Genomic DNA, 22,310 nt, shown 5'->3' with positions numbered 1-22,310 from the left:
TCTGCATGCAGCTCTCTCCACAGAGCCTGCTTCTCATGAACGCCTTTCCAAGCCCAGAGACAGGTCGCTGGGCTAGATGGCCCTTCGGCCCGACCCAGTACAGCAGCAGCTCTGATGCGAATTGCAGCCATGGGCTGTGAATCCAGAAATGCAGAGCACCCTCTCTCCTGCTGCTTTACCATGTTCGCAGATGGCGTTTTGGCGTGGTGACTTGCTTCTTGGGGGTGTGGGATCTCTTGCTTCTGCTTGCCCTCCCCGCCTCCTCTTCCACCTTGTTTTCAACTATCGGTTCCCTGGTGGGGGGAAAAAAAAAAAGTCACTTTGAAACACAAAATCTGCAGCTGTAAGGAAGCTCTGGAGACTCTCACGTCATGCCACTCGAGGGTTACCTTTCTGAGGTCTCAGCAAACTCAGCAATAAAAGATGAGGTGAACCCAAAAATGCACATCCGTGGTCTGACACGGCGGATGCCTCCATTGTAGTTTATTTATATTCCGCTTTTCGGCACTTCAAAGCGCATTACTTACAAGGTGGCGTGGGTATCTTCCTATCCCCAGAAGGCTCACAATATAAGACCTAGAGCCATCAAGCCGTGATTATTTCTTCACAGGAGGGGGGGGGGGGTTTGCGGGGGTTAGGGGCGTCTCCACGATAGTGGATCCCCTCCCCCAAAAAAAGATCACAGCTCTCTGGCGCATTCTTTTGTCTCGCGGCCAAACACCACGGGGCAAAATAACGCAGCGAGCGGCCCTTTAGGTGCGATGGTGGCCTCAACCTCAAGGGACCACCATCGCCTTAAAGGGATGTTACCTTAAAAAGAAAAAAATACAAAAAAAAACAAAGCCATGGCTAAAGCAAAGGTTGAGCAGGGGTCAGGGCCAACCACTCCAGCAAGCCCCGACTCTCCAATGAAAAAAAAACAACAAAAAACTGTCAAATTCACCCGTCCCCTTCAACCTTTTAAATAAAAGTAATTGGGAAATTCAGGAGTTCCCACCCCAATAGATGTCTCAGCTCTTTGAGGTATTGTGTAACACCCCCCCCCCCTCCGCTTCAGGTGTGAAGTCACAAAAATGGGATTCAGGGAACCCCTGCACCCCCCCACACCTTAAAATTAAGAATCCAGTCCAGCGTTAGGGCTGGGGAACCGCCCTAGTGCACTGATTTGGCCTTGCAAATCACATGACTGGGGCAAGGTCCAGGAATCAGACCTAGGCCAATTGTAATCATCTTCTTATTGGGCGTGGGGGTGGGGGGAGAGCCTGTGCAAGCAACCACCCAGGGATCTGGCCCCTCCCATCTAACCCAGCGACAGCCCTCAGCCAAGCATCCCAGATTGTGGCTCCCTTCAAAACCCAACATCTAGGGTCGGGCAACTAGATGCCTCTGTGGCATCCCTAGCTGGCCCAAGCAGCAGAAGCCAGGCTCGGGAGTCAAGTCCAGGTCTCCAGAATGGCCTCCCCCAGCTGTCCGGCAAGCCCCACCTACCCACCCAAGTACACTGGAAGGAGTAGCGATGTCCTGAAAACATCTAGCGGAGGCCAACTCATGAGCGCTAAAATGTGATCACCAATGGAAAGGAATAGGGACTTTGGTGGATGGACGCGGGAAGACGAGGAAGAGGACCACCCATCCAGGCTCCAGAAAAGCTTCACGCTACTTACGGACAGCTTTCTGGCTCCCTCCTAGTCTTGGGTGCTGGACTGGAATCCATGCTCTGTCTGTGAGGCGTTAGCCTTATTTCATCTCCCACTGGCTGACAGTCTCTTGGGGACCTCAGAGGCCCCAGCTTCAGGCAGAGGATCGCTTCCTCCTCACCGCGGGCTCCCTTGGGAGACTCAGACAGCTCAGTGAAAGCCACGTGCTGCTTGGAGGCTTCCGAATCCAGGGGCTGGATCCCAGCGTCCGTGTCCAACAACTGCTCCAAGACATCCTGCCGTGTGAGCTTTCTCCCTGGAGATTTTGCGGGACCTGCAAACCAGTAGAGAAAGAGAGTTACAAAAAAGAGACCACATTCAAAACTTGCAGCTCAGTCCAGAGTTTACAGCACTACTTTAGCCGTATCTGTGCGTAGGGATGTGGCAAAAGAGCAACCACCGTGTGCCTCTCTGACCGACACTGCATGTTGTTTCGGTAGGTTCCTGGTTCGCCCACGCGTCAGCATGCTCTGTCTACCTATGCAAAGAATTCAAGGTGAGCTGTGCTGGGCAGAACTGCCAGCCCTAACACAGGGGTCTGTGTACACAACCAAAGGTTTCATTCAAATTACATTTTAGAAAAAGTAAATGATTCCACCAATCAGAAAATCCTCTCAAAATTAAGGATGACCATAATTTTTAAATTTAAATTTTGGAGAAACAAAATAGGAAACGTGAATGACTATATCGTACACCTTCCTAATTCTGGTGGATTTTGGAGGTAAAGAAGAAAAAAAAAACCCCCTCAGAGGTTTACTTGAATCTCAAACTCACAAACAGTCAACTGAGGTTAGAACTGAGGGGCAGAAAATCCACACAGGGAGCCGTGCAGAGCTCGGGAGGGTGGCAGGGTGGGGAGCCATGCAGAGCTCGGGAGGGTGACAGGATGCGGAGCCATGCAGATGCCAGACAAAGCCAAGTGATGGCAGAGAAAACCGCAAGTGCTGAGGTAGCTGGCAGAAGCTGGAAAGCAGTTTTTGTTTAAATGGGGCTGAAAATGATAAAAATGAAGAGCACAGATGTTCCAGGAAGAGGCAACTCTCTGTAGCTAAGCTCCAGGCACTACTGGAGGAAGCTTAACCGCGTCCCTTCTTGGCACACGCTAGTCTCGCCAGAGCAGTGCCTTGTCGGGATACCCCAGCGTCCCAGAGTATCTCCAGAAGCACAGCAGTGGTCCAGGGGTCGGACAACTAGGGCCATAAATGCGTCATTAGGGCCCAGGAGACAATACCATTAATCGTTAGTGATCTCGATCTGCAACAGAGATCGAGATCACCATGAATTTCTTTCAGTTCCTGCCACTGGACAGACGTGAACACACCTCTAGGGAGCCGAAAGGTTAAATCCTTCACCGCCTGTTATATATGCCGGGATCAAAGCAGAAAAAAGCATTAAGTTTGGGGGCCACGTACTGCTTAGCTGTAACCTCTTCCTTGCCACGGGGCTGCTGCTTCCGTCCACCTGCCTCCGAGTGCCTCGTTCCTTGGACAGAAGGCACGTGGATTCCATCTCCGCCCCACCCGGCCTGGCTTTGGCGGCGCTGCGGTCGACTCGCCCCGTGGTGTCCACTTCCAGGGCGCAAATAATGTCCACGCCGATGCTCCTCCTCGGCAGGGCGGGAGGCGGCGGAGCTGGTGAACGGCGGCGTGCAGCGCCCTCCCCTCTCACTTGGCTGCCGCTCAGCAAGTCGCAGGGCAATGGCTGAAAGCTCTTGCCATCCCAGGACAGCTTGACGAACAGCGCCTCGTCTCCTCTTTTCTGACCCGGCGGCTGGGCGTCTGGGGTCAGCTGGGTCACCTGAAACAGGAGAGAAAAAGTCAGGAATCGGTTACCCGGCGTTTCCCCCCGTGTTAAGAGACGAAGCTGGGTTGTGATGGTTCCGAGGATGGTGCAGCATCGTCCCCCTCACCTCCATCCGCATCGGGGCTTGACCCTTACGCTATAGCTTAACTTTCACCGTGATCAGGAGCCCCGCTTCCAAAGAATCCTTCCCCTTTTTATACTTACGGCAAAATAATCTTTGGGCCTATCTTCCAGAGGGGCAGATTAGTGGAACCCACAAGCCCCTGTGCTTCAGCATTGCTCACGCTTATGCCATGGGGGTACACGTACTCTTAAGGGACTTGAAAGGGTCGCAGAGGGTGCGTGCACAGGACGGTATTTCCCACCAATGTGTCTCCTCTCCCCAAAGCTGCCACCGTGAGCCTTTCTTCTCGCAGCAAGAGCCAGTCCTGGGCCCCCAGCACGGCAGTGGCAGTGGTGACCGATGGACAGGAAGTGAGGCAGGGTGCGTGAGCCGCTCCTACGCCCCCTCCTCCCCCAGCAGAAGCCAGGAAGGACCGACAGGGCGGGGGACACCCGGCAACAGCGCCCACACGACGGCTCCAGTCCCTCCTCCACCACCGACACAGATGGGTCCCACGACCGGCTCCTGCCGTAAGGAGGAAAAGATTCAGCAGACGGATAAAAGATCGCAGGCCTCGTGATGGACAAAAACATGAACCTTCAAGCATCAAAGCAGAAAAGGTTTTTTTTTTTTTTTTTTTTAGTTTTATTAGTTATTGGAATATGCAGGTCCGGCCTAAGGGCCGAGCTATCGATGCGACCACACAAAGTAAAAAATTGTACTGCCATGGGGGAACGTGGACCATGAGCTGAAACTTTGAGTCAGAAGAAGCACTCGTTTAAAAAAAAACAAAAAAAACCCCAACAGTTGAAAGCCCCTGGGCTAGCAGATGCGGAATACAAGAACTCCCTGACCACTGCCCCGAGTCTGGCAAGGGGAATGCCCCCCCCCCCCCAAGTGTGATCCAGCCAAGATCCTGAGGCAAGGAGCGATACACATTCTGCACCCATTACAGGAGGTATTTTAAGCTATTACTTCAGTTCATTACAGTGCCCACCTCCCCATCTCAGACCCTTCTGTCTTTGAAAGGAAACAGGTACACAAGTGTGGCAAACCAGGGGTTTTTAGGTGCACTGCGATTTCTTGTTTTGTGTTTCTCCCCAGAGAGGGTTTATTTTCCAGCTCAGCTGGAACCACCCTCTTATGGGAAGAGCATCGCCAGGAGCCTCCGGGTGCTGTCTGGCCTTTGCACTGCAGCTCAGGCAGAGAGCTGGGATGCTGGCTCGACTCAGAGTAAGGCTTGCACAGAATACACATCCAGGTATCCTTAAGGAAGCCGTAAGGCTAACCTCCTGCCGTGCCACTGGCCAGAAAGCCATTGCCAGTCACTGGCCCCTTCAGTCAGAATTAGCCCCGGCAGGAGAGCAATGTGGGGATCAGCACCGTGCCCACGGGACTCCCTGTGCTGCCAGGTCCAGTCACCTGCCCTCAGACTGACAAAGCTGCTCCTCCTGTTGCAGTTTAATCTGAATTACTCCTCAGGCCTCCACTTGTCATGTCTGTATTTTATTTATTTACTTAAAAGTATTTATAGTCCGCCCCTCCATAGATCAAACCCAAACGGACGGATCAGTATCAGTGAGGCGATCTAGGACTCTTCCAGGCGGGGGGGGGGGGCCAGGGGAATTATAAGGGAATCAGCTTAAGGAATCTAAATTTTACAAACCACTGAGAAGTAGAGATGTTGACCGATGGTGGAAGGCTTGTGGCATAGAGGCAGGGCACCGAATGAACGGGTGCTTGGAAAACATCAGGTAGCACACGGCAGCTTAGAAAGGAAATACTTCTGCGGTCGCCCGGTGTCCCGCACTGCAAGTACTTGCTCTTCAACAGCTGCCACACCAATCCTTCCTCCCGCCCACCCAGACGCGCCACCACACCTGGCTGGGGGTACGCACCTGCACCGTGCCAACAATGGTCTCCGCGTCGATGTCGCCGTCGCAGTCGGGGACCTGGTAGAGAAAGATCTCCCGAGGGTGAGCCTCTCTTTCGAGCAGCTTCCGCTTTCTGACAGGCACCTCCTCGAAGCGGATGAACCACTGGACCACAGCGCGCATGGCAGGGTGCGGCTCAGTACCTGGAACGCGGAGGAGGAAGCAGGAGGCTGTTCAGGGGACTGGTTCCCGTTTCACAGGCATCTGGGTTGCCCGGGCTCAAAACATCTGACACCACCCATCCTCGCCGCACCGTAAGAGGGGGGGGAAGGAGCAGCGGGCTACGAAGCAGGGTTTAAATCCCAGCACCGCTCCTTGTGACCTCGGGCAAATCCCTTTACCCTCCCCCACTGCCTCAGGTACAAACCAAGGGCCTGATTTACTAAGACTTTTCTCCCATTCTGTGTCTATGGGGAAAAAAAAAATGCTCAGTAAACGAGGCCCCTTAGATTGTAAGCCCTCCAGGGACAGAGAAATAACTTACAGGACCGGAATGTAATCTGCTTTGAAGTGCAGACAAGTAAAATATAAATAAATAAATAAATAATAGACGTGCAGTGGATAGGAGGGCATCCCATCTGCCTAGGTGGCTCCTAGTTAGTATTTTAGTATTTATTTGCATTTATTAATCACCTAACTGCCAAAGCTCTAGGGGATTTACAATTTCAAACAAGCATAATTACGATAAAGACATGATGAAACAGTAATACAATAAAAATTATAAGATACTACCCATATAAAAAATTGTAACAGTCAACAGTCTCAAAATTACCAATAAAATCTAAAACATGTTAATAAGGACACAGATAAAATAGAAGAGAAATAAAATGAAATCCACTATCAATGTGGCCTCAGGCAAAAATTAAAAATCAATAAAAAGCCTGTTTAAATAAAAAGGTCAAAATATAAGAAAAAGCCTTCAAAACTCATAAGTATTGCTTTACACCGATCGTGCAGAAAAGTTAGGATCATCATAACACCCATAAGCAGGGCGATTTTAAATTGCACGCCTCAGCTAATAATGATTTTATTTATGAAATTGTAACCGAACTTTATTGGCACCTGTTAGAATGTACGATATCCTAGATTTACTAACCTTAGTCTATGTTTATTTTATTTATTTATTTGAAAGCATTTATATACCGTTTTTTAAAAATAAATTTTTGTCAAAATGGTTTACAAGGATAAAATAAAACATAAAATAATCAAAAATAAATGAATTTTTAAAATATACATAAAATAATCAATGGCTAATCAGAGTGCTAGCATTTGAAGCCTTTTATAAATAAATATGTGCCTATTTGTAAACCGTTGCGATGGTATATAACTTAGCGACGGTATAGAAAAGTTTTTAAATAAAATAAATAAATAAAGCTATAAAAACGGGTCATATTTAATCATTGACCATTAGTGTCCATCAATAGTACGCTTTTTATAGAAAATCTTTTTATAATGCAATTAAAAACAGCTTCCTGCCAAATCACTTCCCTCTGAGGCGTTTCCAGCAGAGATGGTGAAACTTCACACAGAACCCCGACACAGTCCTATGCTTTGATTGCTCTTCATCCGGGGCTTGAGCCGCACACGCTCACATTTCAAGCATCAAACTGCAAACCAGAAGGATGTGTGGCGGCAAAAACGTAAACTGTTCAGTACAGCATTTAACAACTTTATTGCTAAGGCCAACAGGAAAAAATTAATATTTTACAAACCAGAATACATCTGCGATGACAGAAGATGACCCAATGGGTCATTTGTGAATGCAGAGGGCTCTGTTATCTCGTTGGAGTTTCATCTTCCCTTGCCGCTCGAGGGAGGTGCAAGGTTCGGCCTGTCCTGGTGGCTTCAGAATTCCAATCTGCTTCATGGCGTGGAATTGGAGGCTGCGGAGTGGGCGACTATTACTCCCGATCAGACCTCCTGAAATCATTCGACACTTTGAGATACCTCAAAGCTCTGCGTACATCCAAAAGCTTAAGCTCCCTCGCATGCGGTGCGGAAGAGTCCATCTCAGAAAAGGCCAGAAGCTCCACACTCCGAGTCACATGAAATGCCGATGCCACCTTAAGCAAAAACGAGGGTATTGTCCTAAAGGACACCCCCCCGAATCCGAAATCTGCAAGGATGGATCACGGCCAAGATAGAGCCTGCAACTCAGAGATTATCCTAGCTGAACAAACAGCCACTAGAAAAACGACCTTAAGGGTCACATCCTTAAGTGGTGATCTCAGAAGAGGTTCACAAAAGGAGCTGAGGACAAGATTAAGATTCCAGGATGGGCAAACTCTCCTAACTGGAGGATGCAAATTCTTAGCCCCCCCGGAAGAAACCGGACCACATCAGGATGAGAAGACAGAGGGAGGAGTAGCGAAGGAGAAGGGAGGAGACCCGCTCCTTCCCAGAGAAGCTGTGGCGGTAAAAACATCTGCGACTGTGATTGTGTCGCATCTACTGGCAGGGATGCAATACCCAGGACTCTGGACTGATCTGGGTACGTACAGGGAATGGTCAATGATTAAATATAACCTGTTTTTATAGCTGAGGAGTGCTGCTTATGGGTGTTATGGTGATCCCAACTTTACTGCACGATCGGTGTAAGCAATACTTGTGAGTTTTGAATGCTTTTTCTTATATTTTTGTACATTTGTTGCATTCTGTGAGTGACTTCTTTTTTTCAGTAAATAAAAAGGATTGCCAGCTACTATTTGGTAGCCAATAGCCTCAAAATCCAAATTAAAGTGTACGGTTTTCCCCCTTATGTTAATCCTGTTATGTAAAATCATTGACACACTGTTCTTCTGTCTTACTTTGCACTTTCAATTTTCCTGGGTGAGTGCCTAGCATGGGTTTTATTTTGTGACCTATCCAGAGACCTCCAGGATATACTGGGAACCTCGGGCTTACAGCGTTGACGTTTTGGTGTACATATTTTATTCCCCCTGCCTCTTGCTCTCTATGTGACCCTGAGAATGGTCAAAGTGACCTGAAAACCCAGGTTCTTTGATGCAGTAGGGGGGTTCTGCAACTTTGCTAGAGCTTTAAAGTGAGTATTGAAGAGCAAAGTTTGGGAACAGCTCCTAATGCTTATAACAGGTCTCTCCACGAAGGCCACGCGGATGTAAGCACATCCATATGCTCCCCTGAGCTCTGCAGCGTTCAGCAGACCCAGGCGCTCCCCCAAGCCGTAAACAGCTGCATGCATAACCCCGTGCCTTGCTTTAGTAAACAGATCCACACATCAGGGACACACAACCCAGTTCTGCCCACCGTTTTCATAAAGCTGGAGGAGCCTGGCAACATAGGGCCGGTCATCAACATCTCCTTCCACCAAAATATAATCTTCAAGGTTTACGTGGGCGCCAACTGCATTTTCTTCAGATTTTACCAAGAGTCCCCTGCAAAGAGCATTTATAGGTTTTAACTGTTTAGGTTCAGAAGTCACGAATTCACAGTACAGCACTAGGAGATGTAATCAGAAGGAAATCCAGACCTGGCACTCAGGGAGAGAAGGGGAGTGGACAGATTGGGTACCATTACGTTCTGGTTAGAAAGGGCGATTCTCCCCTTTCCCCTGAACACACAAACAGGATCTCATCAGCTGCTTTTTTTTTTTCCAGGTTCCTGCCAATTTCTTGGCTGCTTCCCTTCTGCTTGGCACAGACTGGACTAACCCTAGCACAGGAACAGCGAGGACCCATCTCCCTGTAGATAAAGCAGTCTATTAAGTAAATGCAGTAAAGCATCAAGCAATCTGACTTAGTCTGACTACGTAAGGGGTGGGCAAGCTACAGCCCTCGGCAGTCCAGGCTGCTGCGCACCTTCACCCACCCATCTCTCTTTTCCTATAAACAAATGAGTTTCTTTTTCTTCTTCTTTTGTTTTAATCGCCTTAGCCTGACTTCCAGGTTTCACCGACATCTCATAGACAAAAAGGACAATGGCAAACCTGGAAGTTGGGCTTAAGACGATGGAAAAAAAAAAAAAAAAGATTCACAGGGCCAGCAAGGAGGTGGCCACAGGGGGTACCCTTTTTCTTAAAATAAGAGGGGGGGGGGCCTGCAAAGTCTTGTGTGTCCTGGAGACGGGGAAGGGAGAATTCCTCCCTCAGAGCACCAAGGGGCCTCCTCCTCTGGCCCCTGGTGCGAGAAAAAAACAAACAAACCCATTAACGTGGACCCGTGTAAAAGCAAATGTGCCTGCCGCTGGACTATATACTTACCTATAGTGAGAGGTCTTCAGCTTTCTATCTTTTAAAGTTGGTTTTCCAATCCAGGAATAAATGCGTCTCTTCTTCAGTCTTGTGAAATACTTGCTCATAGCTTTCTCTGGTCAGCAGGCTGGGTAAACGTGAACTCTGGATCCCACAGGACAAGATAGATGTACTTAGTATAAAATACTGCAAAAGAATAACTCGGCAACACTGCATGCACTTCATCCACCCCTGTGGCTCTTCCTTTAGTGCGACTTTTCTTTTTTTTTTTTTTTAACCAAGAAATGTTTACATGATGGTAAAGTGAAACGGAGTGGAAGAAAAGTCAAGGCAGGGCTTCCCAAACTGTGGGTCACAAAACCTTCAGTTGGGATCACAAGGGCCTCAAATGGCTGTGCTCCTCAGGTGCCAGCACCAGCAGCATTAGTAGTGGAAGTCAGTATGGGGTCTGTGACCCAGCACACGCTCACAGGCCCTGCTGTGGTACTGGTCTTGCATACATTTTCTGTGGTAGCAGGAAGGCCTGCAAGAGGAGAGATCGGGCCAAGGCAGGGCCTGTGAGCTTGCACTGACTCACGGGCCCCATTATTGACTTTCATTACTAAGGCAGATGCTTGCAGATCACCATCAGGCTTGGGACAAGCCATGAGCAAAGGGAAGGGCTGACTGTGCCACTCTCTTTGCCTACCCCTGAACCTATCCAACAGAAAAATGTTGCCCCTGTCACCAGCCTGCCCCTCCGTTCCCCAAAGATGTCATTGACATTTGGCCCAGGGCTCACAGGAAAATGTTGCTGACCCTGGCCAAGGGGCTGTTTGAAAGGAAGGATCGATGCAGAAGGGGTTATGAGGACTGGATCAGGCAGACAGGAATTGGCTGTGTAAGAGAAAGGGGGAATGACAAGGTTGACATACAGTACCTGAATGTAATCCACTTTTTTTTTTCAGTTAAATCCATTGTAAATAAAGTACATTGAAATCACAGCCAGAGTCTACTTGGTCTTTCCTCTGGCTGTTATCAAGCAAGTCACATTCTAGCTACCACATACGGTTAACACCATGTAGAGTCATTATGATATTTTCTGTTTTATTCTCTAATCCCTTCCAAATAATTGTTTGCTTTTTTTTTTTTGACTGCTGCCATACACTATGCTGAGGTTTTCAAGATATCCACAAATCTCAGAGGGCTTTTTCCTGGGTGTAGTTGGGTTTATTTTTCTCTATGTACACACTTTGTACTTGTGCACATTAAATGGCATCTCCCATTTAGATATCCGGTCTCCTAGTTTTGCAAGGTCTTTCTGCAATTCCTCTTAATCTGCTGCATTTTTAACAATTTTTAATAATAAAACAAGGTCCATTAAAATTTTACTGACTATGCTAGAGATTGTAAAGACTAGGTATTTCATGTATTAGTGAAAACACAAAATCTATGTAACAATGTAAACTGATACATAGATTAATTGTACTAAGGTAAAACACACTTACCCTATACCGATTATCTGCCGGCACACATACAACACCAAAGAGATTATTCTGAAGGCTGCCGGGCACGCAATGAACAAGATACAACCTTTAAAAACTAAAGGATTGAAATCGCTCCAAATATAGAACTAAAAGTAAAACCGCGCTTAAAACCAACTAAAAATATGAAAAAAATAATATATAAATTGCTTAGAATAAGCCCTGTCCCTCTTCCCTGCTTTTCTTACAGTTCGTCCACACTGGATTTTCGCGCCAAATGCGTCACTATCGCGTCACATTACTTTTCGTCTGCTTCGCCCCTCACGTGAAAGCGGATACCTGATGGCGGAAATGACGCAAAGATAATGCGCCGGAAAAACAAAGTTGTTGAGGGGTTTGCAAGATGGCGAACCGTACGGTAAAAGATGCTCATAGTATCCACGGTACCAACCCTCAGTACCTGGTGGAGAAGATTATCCGCACTCGGATCTACGAGTCCAAGTACTGGAAGGAGGAATGCTTCGGGTTGACGGGTGAGACAGTCCTCCCAGACGGGAGCTTTCATTGCGGGCGGGCGGGGGGGGATTGAGTGCTCTTGAATGGATCCAGACTGTAATAGAAAAGAGCAGACTCCATGGAGCCACAGCACAGGCAGAGGCAGTGCAACCCCCCCAATCTTGCCTGTGTGCATGAGCCCTGCTTTAGAGGGATCTTCTCAGGCACTGCGCTTGCTGTTCTCTCTGTTGGGCTTCCCAGCAAAAGTGCCCGAGTAACATTGCAATAACTTTTAGAATCGGAGACTGGCAGCAGTTAAGGATTATGAGTTTCATCTAGTATACACAGTTTAACTGTTGGTACATTACTATATTCCCTGGTTGATTTCTGGATTTCTTTCCACTTCTTCATTACTAGGGCTCCTTCTCTCAGGTGTTCTTAAATTCTGTTTCCTAGCATGTAGCAGATGGACTCAGGACCAATGGGTATAGTGTATTCCTGATAACAGTTGGAGACGGATCAGATTTCAATCTGACGTCAGCCCTAGTACATATACCCCTGCAGGAAGTGCAGCTCTTCAGTATTTTCAGTCTCCATAGCAGTTAGGGGCTCTATGCACGCTAGCACAGCATTAGAGTAAATTTTACCAAAGAGATCCAAATTAAGAAGAAATCTTACCTCTACAGACTAGCTCCGCTCTCCTGCAGTGACACCCGTTGGGTCCCTCTCCCAGTCGAGATTCCCGAGGTGATTTCCACGGTCCCTCGGAGGTAAGCCTCGGTCCGGCGGCTGACCCTTGGCGGGGACCTAGCCCCTGACATCAGGTGCGGCTGAGAGGCAGCGGGTGCAACCTCGAGCGCGGCGGTGAAGGTATTTTCCCTCTCCCTCTGTGGCCGGAGACCACCCAGAACGAAACCGGGAAGCACCGAGACAAGGTAAGGTAGAAATCTATTTAAAAGTCTCAGGTCTCCGAAGCTCGAGGAGACGCACAGGTCGCCAGTTGGGACCAGTGTCACCGGGTTGATCTGCCTTAGCAGGGCTAGACCCCAGTCAGATCCAAGGGTCCTCCCACGTGGAGACCCTCCGAGGTGGTCGCCATATTGTCCGCGTGGTCTCCGTCACCATTTTGGCCCTGTTCGCCGCCGTCTCGACCCGTGCGCACAGAGGCGAACTGTGCGCACAAATCCCTTGTGCGCACAAGCGAAGCGCATAGTCATGTACTCACTGTGCTGGGTGCATAATTTCGACCTGTGCGCACCAAAGCTACACGCGCATCTTAGAAGCACATCGGAGTGCACAACTGTATTGTACGCGCACAGACCATGGCACCACCTGAAAATAAGCTCAAAGCTCAGGGCCTTTGCCCAGCATGCTACATTAGAGCTGCACAGCATGAGGAGGCCACGGCCCTGTGTATACAGTGCAACGAGGCCCTAGGGGACCCAACTCATGGCCCTCCCCAGTCGGTACCGGACCCCAGCCTCTCGAGCGGTACAGCGGGACCCCCTCTCAAACGGGGCTCCCCAGGGACACGGCGCCCCCTAGTCTAAACCCAGCTTCTATCTCCTGGGTGGAATTCTTCAAAGGTCTGCATACCTTCGTCCACATGCAACCAGGGCCTCCTACAATGCGGTCACAGGTCCCACCAGAGGACCTCAACATGCCAGGACCCTCCATGCCCAGGGAAGTGATCCCACCGCCCAGAAGCCCCACCTTCGGGGACACAGACATCTCAGATGATGAGTCAGAACCCCTGGAGGAAGGGGAACTCCCTCAGGAGACAGAACCCCATCGAACCATGATACGCTTCTTCTCCAAGGACGAACTTCCAGACCTGGTCACACACAGCCTAAAAGAGCTTGCCATCCTGCTGAATCCACTTTTGGAGGGACTTCGTCAGACCTCCCGCCATTTCTCACTATTACAAGCCATCCAGCAATTAACTGACCTGGAATGGAATGCCCCAGAAACCACATTCAAAGGGGGCCGGGCTCTGGCAGCCATGTACCCTCTGGACCCCTCCACCAAAGATCTCCTGGCATGTCCGAAAATGGATGCCATGGTCTGCATGGTCTCGAAGCGCACTACTATCCCGGTGGAGGGAGGAGCAGCACTCAAGGATGCTCACGACAGACGTCTGGAATCTATCCTCAAACAGTCCTTTGACGTCTCCGCTATGTCTTTACAGATCGCGGCCTGCTGTGCCGTGATGACGCGCGCCTGCTTAGCATAGACCAGGAACAACACTCCTGGGGAAGCCCTGGAACCAGCCGTATCATTCCTCGCAGACGCCGCTTTGGATCTGGTACGCACAGCAGCTAGAGGAGTCTCATCCGCCGTGGCAGCCAGAAGACAAATCTGGCTCTGAAACTGGTCAGCCGACGCATCCTCCAAAACGAGACTCACAAGGATGCCTTTCCAGGGAACACTCCTGTTCAGAAGCGAACTAGAGAAACTAGCCAACAAGTGGGGCGAGTCCCCACTGCCGCGGCTACCAGAGGACAGGAATAAGAGAAACCAGCGATCCTTTCCCCGGACCTCCAGGGGCAGAGGATCACAGCGCTTCAACCCAATATGATTTCCGCACAGTTTTACAAGCAACTATTTTATCAAAGATTGATTACTGCAATGCTCTGTTACTGGGTCCACCCAAAGCCACCATTCAACCTTTGCAAATGCTGCAAAATGCAGCTGCCCGCATTATCACCGACACAAGCCGCCATGATCACATCACTCCAGCTCTTCAGTCTTTGCACTGGCTACCTGTGGCTTACAGGATAATTTATAAATCTATGTCGCTGATACACAAAGCCATTCAAAACAGAGAAATGCTCTGGTTTACAGATGAACTACAATTCAAAACGTCTTCCCGCCCAACGAGATTCCAGAATTTAGCCAAACTAAATATCCCAGCACCCAATCTGACTAAACTCTCTAGCACAAAAGATCGATCTTTCATCATTGCTGGATCAACAATATGGAACACCATGCCCTCTGAATTACGCCAGGAACTCTGTCACAAAAAATTTAAACAAAACCTTAAAACCTGGCTATTTAAAAAAGCCTACTATCAATGATCTGAATCCTCAACTACTCTTCCTAACTGCCACAATCTCTCATATATTGCTGATATTCTATTAATATAAAGTTATATACTGTATTGTTTTTCGTTTAGTTTCCTTGTTATATTGTAAAGCGCAATGCTGAATTACTGTTTGAATGTAAACCGAGGTGGTGATATTTACGTACCCCGGTATAGAAAAATCTATAAATAAATAAATAAACCCATATAGAAACTCATATCAAGCGGCCCGCCCTGCAGGCCGGAGCCAGTCCTTTCGGAACAAGCACAATAAAAGGGGAGCCAGCTCAGGCCCCAGCCGCACCCCACAGTGAAGATCAGCCGACCCATCCAAAGGAAGAAGCCATAGGGGGCAGACTGGCCCCATTCTACCAAAGATGGGTTGAGATAACTTCGGATAAGTGGGTCCTATCCATCATTCGAGAGGGATATTACCTGGATTTCCACCACCTCCCTCTGGACACGTTTGTGGAATCTCCCTGCCACGACCCTTCCAAAAGAATGGCAGTGGAAGCTACACTGACCAGATTACTAGCCTTAGAGGCTATAACACCGGTGCCTCCACAACAAATAAATACTGGCCATTATTCCACCTATTTTATCGTTCCAAAGGAGGACGGAATGTTCAGACCTATCCTGGATCTCAAGGCGGTCAACCATCACCTGAAGATTCCTCGCTTCCGCATGGAAACCCTATGCTCGGTAATAATGGTGATACAACTGGGAGAGTTCCTTACCTACACATTCCGATCCATCAAGAGCATCAGGGTTTTCTATGCTTCTTGATCCTGGACCGTCACTACCAGTTCTGGGCACTACCTTTCGGGTTAGCCACTGCACCCCGGACGTTCACCAAGATCATAGTGGTGGTGGCAGCAACACTGAGGAAGGAAGGAATCCGGTGCACCCTTATCTAGACGATTGGCTGATCAGAGCGAAATCCCCGGAGGAAAGCCACCAGGTTACCAACAGAGTCAAATCTCTACTGGAGAGCCTCAGGTGCATGGTCAACACAAACAAGAGCTACCTGCAGCCCTCCCAATCTCTAGAGTACTTGGGAGTCTGGTTCGACACCAAACAAGACAAGGTCATTCTATACTGACAAGGAGATCAAAATTGATGACCCAGTTACGATCCCTGTTGAGCGCTCTACGCCCCACAGCATGGGGTTACCTACAAGTTCTCGGCCTCATGGCATCCACTCTGGAAGTAGTCCCATGGGCATGGGCTCACCTGAGACCTCTACGATGCTCATTATTATCACGATGGAATCCACTGTCCCAGAACTACACCGTACAGCTTCCGCTCCCGGACAGTGTTCGGGCCCAACTACGATGGTGGCTACAAGAAGCCCATCTGAGCCAGGGAATGAGACTATCCTCCCCAACCTGGATCCCACTCACCACGGATGCCAGCCTACAAGGATGGGGAGCACACTGCCAGGAGCTAACCGCCCAAGGGCAATGGAGCAAAGAAGAGTCGGGATGGAATATCAATCGCCTAGAAGCCCGGGCAGTCAGACTAGTCTGCCTAAGGTTCGGTCACAGACTCCAAGGCAAAGTGGTCAGAGTAATGTCGGACAACGCCACAACAGTGGCCTACTTCAACCGTCAGGGAGGAACCAGAAGCCAACAGGTGTCTCTGGAGATAGACCCCCTAATGTCATGGGCGGAAGGGAATCTTCAAGAGATCTCAGCCGTCCACATTGCCAGGAAAGACAGTGTCGCAGCAGACTACCTCAGCAGAGAGAGTCTAGATCCAGATCCACAGCATTCCAATTGATAGTAAACCTCCTGGCTAACCGGTCCAATGCCCAGGTACCCAGTTTCTTCAGCCGCAGGAGAGAACCCCAGTCCCAGGGAATTGATGCTCTGGTACAGACCTGGCCACGGGAGACTCTGTTATATGCCTTCCTGCCGTGGCCCCTATTGGGTGCGATCATCCACAGGATAGAACACCACAGGGGGCCAGTACTTCTAGTGGCCTCGGACTGACCAAGAAGACTGTAGTACGCAGACATGCGAAGATTGCTGGCAGGGAACCCCCTGCCGCTACCTCCACACAGAGACCTGCTCCAACAGGGACCGATCCTCCACGAGGATCCAGCTCGATTCTTTCTTATGGTCTGGCCATTGAGAGGGCTCACCTAAGGAGGAGAGGATACTCGGGGGCAGTAATTGACACCCTACTCTGAGCACACAAGTTCTCCACATCCCTAACATACATAAGGATTTGGAGAGTATTCCAATCCTGGTGCAAGGACCACGACATCATACCACACTCAATCAAAATTCCTACGATTTTGGAATTCCTACAGAATGGACTACAGAAGGGATTGTCCCTCAACTCCATCAAGGTACAGGCGGCGGCCTTGTCATGCTACGGAACCAAGAGCGAGAGCGGCAGCATAGCCTCTCACCCGGATGTCTCCCGCTTCCTGAAAGGAGTCAAGCACATCCAACCACCCCTAAAGTTGCCGGTGTCTCTTTGGAACCTTAACCTGGTCCTAGATTTCTTAGCAGGAACCTCCTTCAGACCTCTCCGCGGCCTGTCTCTCCGACTATTAACATTGAAGACAGCCTTTCTGCTGGCAGTCTGTTCAGCCCGTCGTATATCTGAGCTACAAGCACTGTCCTGCTGAGAGCCGTTCCTCAGACTCAACCCAGGAACCATCCAGTTACGCACAGTTCCGTCGTTCCTCCCCAAAGTGGTGTCCCACTTCCATCTCAACCAAACCATCTCACTGCCATCGTCAGATGAGCATAAGAATTCGGAAGAGGCTCGAAGTCTACGCCATCTCAACATCAGCAGACTCCTAGTCCGATACCTGGAAAGGTCGGCATCCGTATGAAAGACGGACCATCTATTCATCCTTCACGGCGGGAAGAAGCAGGGAGAAGCGGCCTCGCGAGCAAACATAGCCCACTGGATCAAAGAAGTCATCAAGGCGGCCTACGTGGAAGCAGGCAAGCCACCGCCTTTACAAGTCAAGGCCCATTCTACAAGAGCCCAGGCAGTGTCCTGGGCGGAAACTAAGATGCTTTCACCTGCCGAGGTCTGCAGGGCAGCGACATGGTCCTCCATCCACACCTTCTCCAGGTTTTACCGCCTGGATGTTCAGGCTAGGGAGGACACAGCATTTGCAAGAGCAGTACTAAGTGGGTCACGGGCAGCCTCCCACCCAGTTTGGGAGTAGCTTTTATACATCCCATTGGTCCTGAGTCCATCTGCTACATGCTAGGAAATGGAGAAATTACTTACCTGATAATTTCGTTTTCCTTAGTGTAGACAGATGGACTCAGCATCCCACCCACGGCTGCCGTTACTCATGGAATTCTCGGGGGACTTCCCCGGGAGTGAGTGATTCAAGGATAAGCCATGCTTTCCTTCATCTAGGACACCCATCCTACCGGGTGTCGACATATCTCGGTTGAGGGCACTGGCGGTCTCCAGCTATATCAAAAACCACCATGGGAATCATTTACTAATACCACATTGAATATTCATCAGTATTATTACATATTTCTAAACTACATTTTAATACATAAGCCCAAAAACACAACTGTCATATTATAACAATGAGTTCACAAGAATGTTTTTATTATATATTGCATTTTACCCCACATACCACATAAACATTATTAACCTATTACACATTAACCCACAATATGATATGTATAATATGTCATAAACATGTTATATCAATATATTGGACAAATTTAATTAAATCTTTTTAACATCCTTTAACATCCTTTTGACATTCATTTAACATCATCAATTATCATATCCCCCGGACATGCCATTCCCCAACACCCTTATAATACCAATAAATAATCACATTCACACCACATACATACACCATAAAAATACATAAAAAAGAACAAATGCTCCTATGTATTCATTCAGAAAGTTTTGAGGTAATGTACTCATACAAAGAAAAACGAATTAAATACCTTTGACAGCTTTAAGTCCTTTTGTATATATTAGAAAGTTATAAGCCAAGTCTGAATTTTGTACATAATTAAGTTATGTATAATTAAATCTTGACAAAGTCATTTACTTTTCCTGCTTAAGTTCTGAGTTCACAGTTTAAATCTTCTAAAAAGGTTTATTTTATGTTTTTATAAGTTTTGTCCAGCAAGTTCCTCCTTTCACTTGAGGCTTACAGCTCAATCAGAATTGGCCTCTGCTGGGGCTCTAGCTTCATGTGTCTTTATTCCCAACTACATCTTAACCCAGGGATGGCAAACTCCAGTCCTCGAGTGCCACAAACAGGCCAGGTTTTCAGGATATCTACAGTGAATATACATGAGAGAGATTTGTATGCACTGCCTTCATTATATGCAAATCTCTCATGAATATTCATTGTGGATATCCTGAAAACCTGGCCTGTTTGTGGCACTCGGAGGACTGGAGTTTGCCGTCCCTTCCTTGAACCTGTCTGTGGCTCTGGCTGAGCCGCACTGGTTTCTGTCACAGCCCAGCAGGAGGTCTTCCTCTCACTTTGAATGCTGCCCCCAGAGCATTACTGGCTAGTCCATGGAACAGAAACAAAGATTGAGAATGAAACCAACATCTCCTGCTGGCATTGGACTGGCCCTATATTTTTCTTTTTTACATTTGAAATTTTTTTTTTTTTTAAGCATCTCACAGGTCAAAATCGTACAAGTGAAACACAATATTTTATTTACCATCTGTTCTTGCCTGCGTATTCTGCAACTGTTCTGTTTTTCCTCTAGCTGAACTTGTCGTTGATAAAGCGATGGAGCTGAAATATGTTGGCGGTGTTTACGGTGGAAACATAAAACCGACACCTTTCCTTTGCCTGACCCTGAAAATGCTGCAGATTCAGCCAGAAAAGGACATCATCGTTGAGTTTATAAAGAATGAAGATTTCAAGTGAGAAATGTTGTTTGTATTAAATACAACAAGACATGGGTGGGAGGCAGGAGGATGTTTGGCTGTCTGTCGCTTTAGGTTTGCCTCCAAACTGTGAAATTTTGTGCATGCATGAGATTTTTCACATAGTGGGACAAAGAGATTAGTTTTTGTTCTGGTGCAAAAAATTGCCTCAGTTTTGCCCATTGAAAATACTAGGATTTGCTTCTTGCTAGATTCAGAACAGATTTTGTTACAACTGATCAAGTGAGTCCGAGACAGTTTCATTAACAGCAGTTAGCCCGGGTTGATAATTGCTATATTCTACATTATACCTGTGCAGGCCTGGCTGGTCAATTTACTCTCTTCTAAATAATTGCAGACTGTTGAGCATGCTTATGTTTCATGTTTGGTATGCTGTTTTCTTTTTGTCATCTCTTGCTTGAACGAACGTTCAGTGTCCATGTACAATTTGCTTTACAGGTATGTGAGAATGTTGGGTGCCTTATATATGAGATTAACGGGCACAGCCACTGATTGCTACAAATACCTTGAACCGCTGTACAATGATTATCGGAAGATAAAAAGCCAGAACAGGAATGGAGGTATTCTGCTAATCTTGAATTCCAGCCATGTGTGATCAAGTTTTGAGACATCTTGAACTGCTTTCATAACAGTAAGGGTTTTTTGGGGTTTTTTTGCGAGCAAGGCATAAGTCCATAATTCTCGGGAGAGCTGTAAAGCACAGCACGGTAAGATCTCTTCGCCTTTAAAAGAAAAGGCAACTGGCAGTCAGGAAGGCTCAAAAAGGGGTAACTTTAAGTTTTGTGTTAATTTTTGTATTTTGTGGAGTACTTTTTCAAAAGGATTTATGTAAATCCCCATTCCCTGGACGAACCAGGATCAATCCAGACTGCTGAGATTATGCTTCCCTTCCAGCAGATGGAGTCAGAGAAACAAGCTGAAAAGCACCCCTAGATATACTGGTGTCCCCCTGTGATCCTTCAGTATTTCTCTGACTCCAGCAGAGGGATGTCGCTTCTCTGGGTATCTAAGGGGGGAGGGACCGGCCCACCAGTAAATCCCCCATCACCGGGCAAGTTTATTTACCGAGAACAAAACTCCCTAACTTACCTGCTACCAAGGGGAACCTTGGGAGGCACTAGTTGAAACTTCTCACTTTTTTTTTTTTACTATTTATTGTACTAGCCAAAGGTAATAAGGGTCTGAAGAACCCTACACTTTCCAGTTAGCACAGGTTCTGATCCTGTGCTGTCTAAAGTGACTGATTGCTAATTGCGCTTTGAGGGGACTCTGTGTCGCAGTGATAGCGCCACCTCTGGCACTATCATTTCCTCTCAGCAAAGGGCGGAGCAGTGTTCCAGGGCCCTGCATCCCCCGAAGATCAGCCCTAGGGGTGGGGAAGACTCTTCCGCTTGCTCGCAGAGATCACCTCGATAGTGGCAGTCATTTTTCCCTCCCATCTCAGGCCTGACCAGCCCCAGTAGATCCCTACCACTGCATTGCTGTAGCCTGAGCCACAGGACCATCCTCAAAGGAGCTTGGTGTATTGTTTGCTAGCAGCTTTAACTGACACTTGCATAGCATTTGTTTCTCTCCATATTTGAAATTTTAACCTATTTGCACCTTTCAAGAAAATATAGAAATGACCCTGTCTGATTCCTTCTTTTCACCTCTTTGCGGGAGGTATTCATGTAAGATGCATTAGAAGTGACCATGTTTAAATGCTTCTTTTTCAGAGTTTGAACTGATGCATGTGGATGAATTTATCGACGAGCTCTTGCATGGTGAACGTGTTTGTGATATCATCTTACCTCGGTTGCAGGTAGGTACAGGATTGGCTGATCCTCTGTTTTCTAACTGTAATTCATAAATTGCCAGCTTATTTACCAAAACATGCAAATGCATTAAATTTCCATATTTTGTCAGGTCACAAAAGAATCCCTCTGTACATGGGCTTATATACACTAGTTTTGGAGCTAGTGTCTGTGTAATAATGTGAATACGTTTTTTGCTCTGCTTCTGTGGATGCTGCTATACTTACACAGGGTCAGTCATGTTGAGTCCCTCTTATAACTTTCTAGCCAGGTGTACCAGGTAACTTTGGAACAAGCATAAACACCTTAGATGTGGCTAACCAAAGACTGTATTAGAGTAGTGAACCAGACTTCACAGCAATGGAACCTCATTTACTGCTTAACCTTTTTGGCCAGGGCTACCCTACTAGAGGTTGGCGCAAGCTACATACCCTACTGGACAGAGAAACCTAACAGTGAACCAAGAACATCTGAAGTGGGCTTTGCCATTTGTACACCTTTCCGGTACGTAACTTGGATAAACTTCCTAAAGGAATAAAGGAAGGATTAATACCTGTCTGCATTAACACCCCCAATAGCAGGCGTGCCACAATCTGTGCCTACACATTCTACTGCAACTCTCACTGATGAGGTGTAAAGTAAGCCTTCTATGAGTACCTGGACAGAATTATAAAGGATGAACTTTGTAACAACAAATTGATATTTATGAGTGACTTCAGTGCCAGAGTTGGCTGCACTGTAGCCTCATGGACCAGCATGCTAAGGCACCATGGCATTGGCAAAGCCAACTCAAATGGCCTCTTGCTT

The 22,310-nt window shown here is 47.8% G+C and overlaps 2 protein-coding genes across 2 annotated transcripts in view; one reads left to right on the top strand and one right to left on the bottom strand.

The window, feature by feature from the left end:
* The window catches only part of ORC1 (origin recognition complex subunit 1), a 36,299-nt gene extending 24,767 nt beyond the window's left edge, over nt 1-11,532 (bottom strand). Inside the window, exons 1-7 of the mRNA XM_029618205.1 lie at nt 11,235-11,532; nt 9,757-9,891; nt 8,805-8,932; nt 5,502-5,680; nt 3,110-3,494; nt 1,665-1,971; nt 180-293 (exon numbers count right to left, since the gene is read on the bottom strand). Coding sequence (XP_029474065.1) covers nt 180-293; nt 1,665-1,971; nt 3,110-3,494; nt 5,502-5,680; nt 8,805-8,932; nt 9,757-9,854 — 1,211 coding nt within the window. The 5' untranslated portion in view covers nt 9,855-9,891; nt 11,235-11,532. The remainder of the gene's footprint in view (nt 1-179; nt 294-1,664; nt 1,972-3,109; nt 3,495-5,501; nt 5,681-8,804; nt 8,933-9,756; nt 9,892-11,234) is intronic.
* Nucleotides 11,533-11,556: 24 nt separating this feature from the next.
* The window catches only part of PRPF38A (pre-mRNA processing factor 38A), a 30,130-nt gene continuing 19,376 nt past the window's right edge, over nt 11,557-22,310 (top strand). Inside the window, exons 1-4 of the mRNA XM_029618206.1 lie at nt 11,557-11,743; nt 19,527-19,686; nt 20,149-20,270; nt 21,426-21,511. Of these exons, the coding sequence (XP_029474066.1) occupies nt 11,614-11,743; nt 19,527-19,686; nt 20,149-20,270; nt 21,426-21,511 (498 nt within the window). The 5' untranslated portion in view covers nt 11,557-11,613. The remainder of the gene's footprint in view (nt 11,744-19,526; nt 19,687-20,148; nt 20,271-21,425; nt 21,512-22,310) is intronic.

Source organism: Rhinatrema bivittatum, chromosome 10 (genome assembly GCF_901001135.1).
Source record: "Rhinatrema bivittatum chromosome 10, aRhiBiv1.1, whole genome shotgun sequence".
Classification (NCBI taxonomy): domain Eukaryota; kingdom Metazoa; phylum Chordata; class Amphibia; order Gymnophiona; family Rhinatrematidae; genus Rhinatrema; species Rhinatrema bivittatum.
The sequence above is the reverse complement of the archived record's forward strand: the minus strand, read 5'-3'. Positions and strand labels throughout refer to the sequence as shown.